The sequence below is a fragment of the Musca vetustissima genome, unplaced genomic scaffold (genome assembly GCF_032173495.1).
Source record: "Musca vetustissima isolate MV318-11 ecotype Yass unplaced genomic scaffold, APGP_CSIRO_Mvet_v1 utg970309, whole genome shotgun sequence".
In the NCBI taxonomy this organism is placed as follows: domain Eukaryota; kingdom Metazoa; phylum Arthropoda; class Insecta; order Diptera; family Muscidae; genus Musca; species Musca vetustissima.
Window position 1 is genome coordinate 6721 of NW_026876516.1, and position 3047 is coordinate 9767.

General features: G+C 34.2%; 1 protein-coding gene across 1 annotated transcript; it reads left to right on the forward strand.

Moving 5' to 3' along the window:
• The first annotated feature begins 1015 nt into the window (after positions 1 to 1015).
• LOC133321082 (pyridoxal phosphate phosphatase PHOSPHO2-like) lies at positions 1016 to 1927 on the forward strand. The gene has a single exon (XM_061530182.1). It carries the CDS (start codon positions 1016 to 1018, stop codon positions 1925 to 1927), a length of 912 nt encoding a protein of 303 aa, XP_061386166.1.
• Positions 1928 to 3047: the final 1120 nt, after the last annotated feature.

Sequence of the window (3047 nt, forward strand, 5' to 3'; positions counted from 1 at the left end):
CATCGTGCAGCAGGATTTATTTTAAATCATGATCGAAATCATGATACTACTGAGATGCAACGCGGGTTTTGTACGAAAAAATACAACTCTCTCACAATGTACCAAAATTTGCAACTGTTTTTACATGCCGTTTGTTTTTAAATTTAACGGCTGACAAATACAAAAATGACAGATCAAAGGAAAATAAAAATTAATTATAGAATTTTTGTGTTTTTAGGTGTTTTTTTTACTTTCCAAACGATCACAGTATTGCAAAAACATTTCCATTGTGGTAATTCTTCTATTCTTTTTCAAATTGCAAACAAATATTTTTGGCGCAAATTAATAATTTTGTATGTATACTAACAAACATCAGCTGATCGGCATTTAGATCATGATTAAGGGTATGTGTAAACAATTAGGGTGTATTTCTGGATTTCATTAATCGAGTCGATTTAAAATCGTATATGTAAATGTACTTTTATATTTCTTAAGGTACGTCTACATTCTACTCGATTTCGTTAACTCAGTGGATTCTACCTAATACTGAATCTACCTAATACTGTAGGAATCAAAAGAGCTTATAGCGGAATTGGATTGGAAATAAAGAAGATTAAGGAGCGATGGAATATTTACGATGTATATGTCAAATCCTTCCTTTATTATATAATATTTAATAATAAGCAATATTCATTAACTTATGATTTGTGAGCAGGAGCCAAAGCAATACAGTCTTGTACTTTTATTTTTTCTTAATTTGTTATTTTTTTATATGTATTCCCAACCTATACAGCAAAGCTCAATCGGTTGCTAGTTCCCACACTCCCTTCAGTGAATCACAGGCAATTGAACTCTAAGGTCGTTCATCGTACTGCACTACACAACACTAGTCAAAAGGCAACAAAAACAATTAGAAAACACAGAAAACAGGTGTCCGTGTCTATCGTCTATTTGAATTTCGGTGTCGCAAGAAGGAAGGAATTCCATTTTTAATTACAATTTGATTACAAAAAGCCAAAACGAGAACAAAGCAAAGATGAGTAAACCTGCAGCTATGTTGGCAATGAGTGGATCAGGTGTTGCTGCTCCCGCTGGTGGCGGTGGACAGGCCACAAAAGTGATTAAACGTTATTTGGGAGCATTTGATTTCGATTATACGGTGGTAGCTCAAAACACAGATACCGTAGTGCGTGATATCCTGCCGCCGAATAAGTTGACCAAAGATCTACAAGAAATTGCCGAGGCCAAAGGATGGACGGAACATATGGCTGAGATATTTCGACGGCTACATGAAGTGAACATAAAACCCGACAAGATATTGCAAACAATACAAGCTATACCCGAGGTACCGGGATTTGTGCGTATGCTCAAAAGGCTAAAGTCGAAATATGATTGTGATTTGATTATTATCAGTGATTCGAATAGTATTTTCATCGAGGAATGGCTAAAATATCATGGACTAAGTGATAGTTTTACCAAAGTTTTCACGAATCCTGCACGATTTGAGGCGAACGGATTGCTGACCATTCAACCGTATCATCATCAAACCGAATGTCGTATGAGTTCGGCAAATCTGTGCAAAGGCAAGGTGTTGGAACATTTTCTCATTGAACAAGATCTACGCTATAATATGACATATGAACATGTCATCTATGTTGGTGATGGCAACAATGATATTTGCCCTGTTACCAAGTTGAGTCCGCGTGATATTGCCTGCCCTCGGGAGGGTTTTTCAATGGATAAGACCTTAACTAAAAATCCTTTAAAACTGAAAGTCCGTTCGGAAATAATACGTTGGAAGACCGGTTTTGATTTGTTGGAGAAGTTAGAAAAACATATAGAGAAAACTTGTCATAATAAATCACTTCGGGCAGGCGAACAAGAGAAAAAGTTGAAAAACGAAGAAATACCACAGCGTAAAAATTCAACAACCACAGAAGTTCATTAGGTCAGGGGGAGAATGAATGGAAGAGCTGCTGAAATAAGTTATAAAATTATGTTATATTAAATGTTTTCTTGGTGTAATATCTCCGATGGAAAAAAGGTATTTATTTTTTTAATGTATTTATATTTTTATTATAACTATTTATTTAAAATATATTGTAACCAGTCGTTCGACTTTAAGGCTATAACCTTAAGCATGAGGGACCCATATATTATTAATCATTACTAGAGAATATTTTCAAAGAGTCGTATTGCTCGATAGTGCAGCACACTCAGTTCTGGTAAACTCCATCTACGACTAAATATAATCAAGTATCATGAAAGAAAGTTGAAAAGAACTCTGACTTTTATTTTAAAAAATGAATCTGTTTTAAAACACTTTGTCCAAGGCTATTTTTTTTGTCGAAAAAAAAAACATTTAGGTCCAATCTTTTGACTATTTCATTTGTAAAAAATGCATGCTATCGAATTTCGCGCTAGAATGACGTGTGTAAATTAAAGTTCAGATTTACTAATAGTTTCAATATACAGGGTTATCAATTACGAGTTTCCAAAAGTAAACATAAATAGAATACATGCACTGATGGCAAAAACTAAAGAAAATTAAATTGCAAATAAATGTATCGGGCGGGCTTTTCTAGTTCTATATCTGCACGACCGGAAACTATCAACGAAGTCCTTTTATATCATTCATATGATTTTAGCAAAAGTTGAAATCCGACTCAGTGTAGAAATGCTATATTCTCGGGAGAATTAAAAGTTAGTTTTTAAGGCTCAGACACGAATAAATTTACCAAGAGAAGATAAAAAAATTAAAGGTTTAAGTCTAAGTATTGCGAGGGCGCAGGAGATCATAGAGACGGGTCAATAATTGAATTGGCCTTTTTTTCTTTTTATGGAGTTCGATCTATTTACGATTGGGTGTTTCAGCATGACAATAACCTAAAACAAAGATTGGTCGCGGGACTCAAAAGTCCGGGTTTTATAACGGCCAGTCAGATCTTTACTCTATATAAAAATCTTTGTAGTATCATAGTCATTTCTAAGCCACTCGTCCTACAGCTATTAAAAATTATTAAAACGTACAAAAGCGTTTTAGTCAGAATTTTCACGAAAAAAAGTTA

What these genes read in the sequence shown, in the direction of transcription:
- LOC133321082 (XM_061530182.1), top strand. Translation starts at nt 1,016, where the DNA reads ATGAGTAAACCTGCAGCTATGTTGGCAATGAGTGGATCAGGTGTTGCT.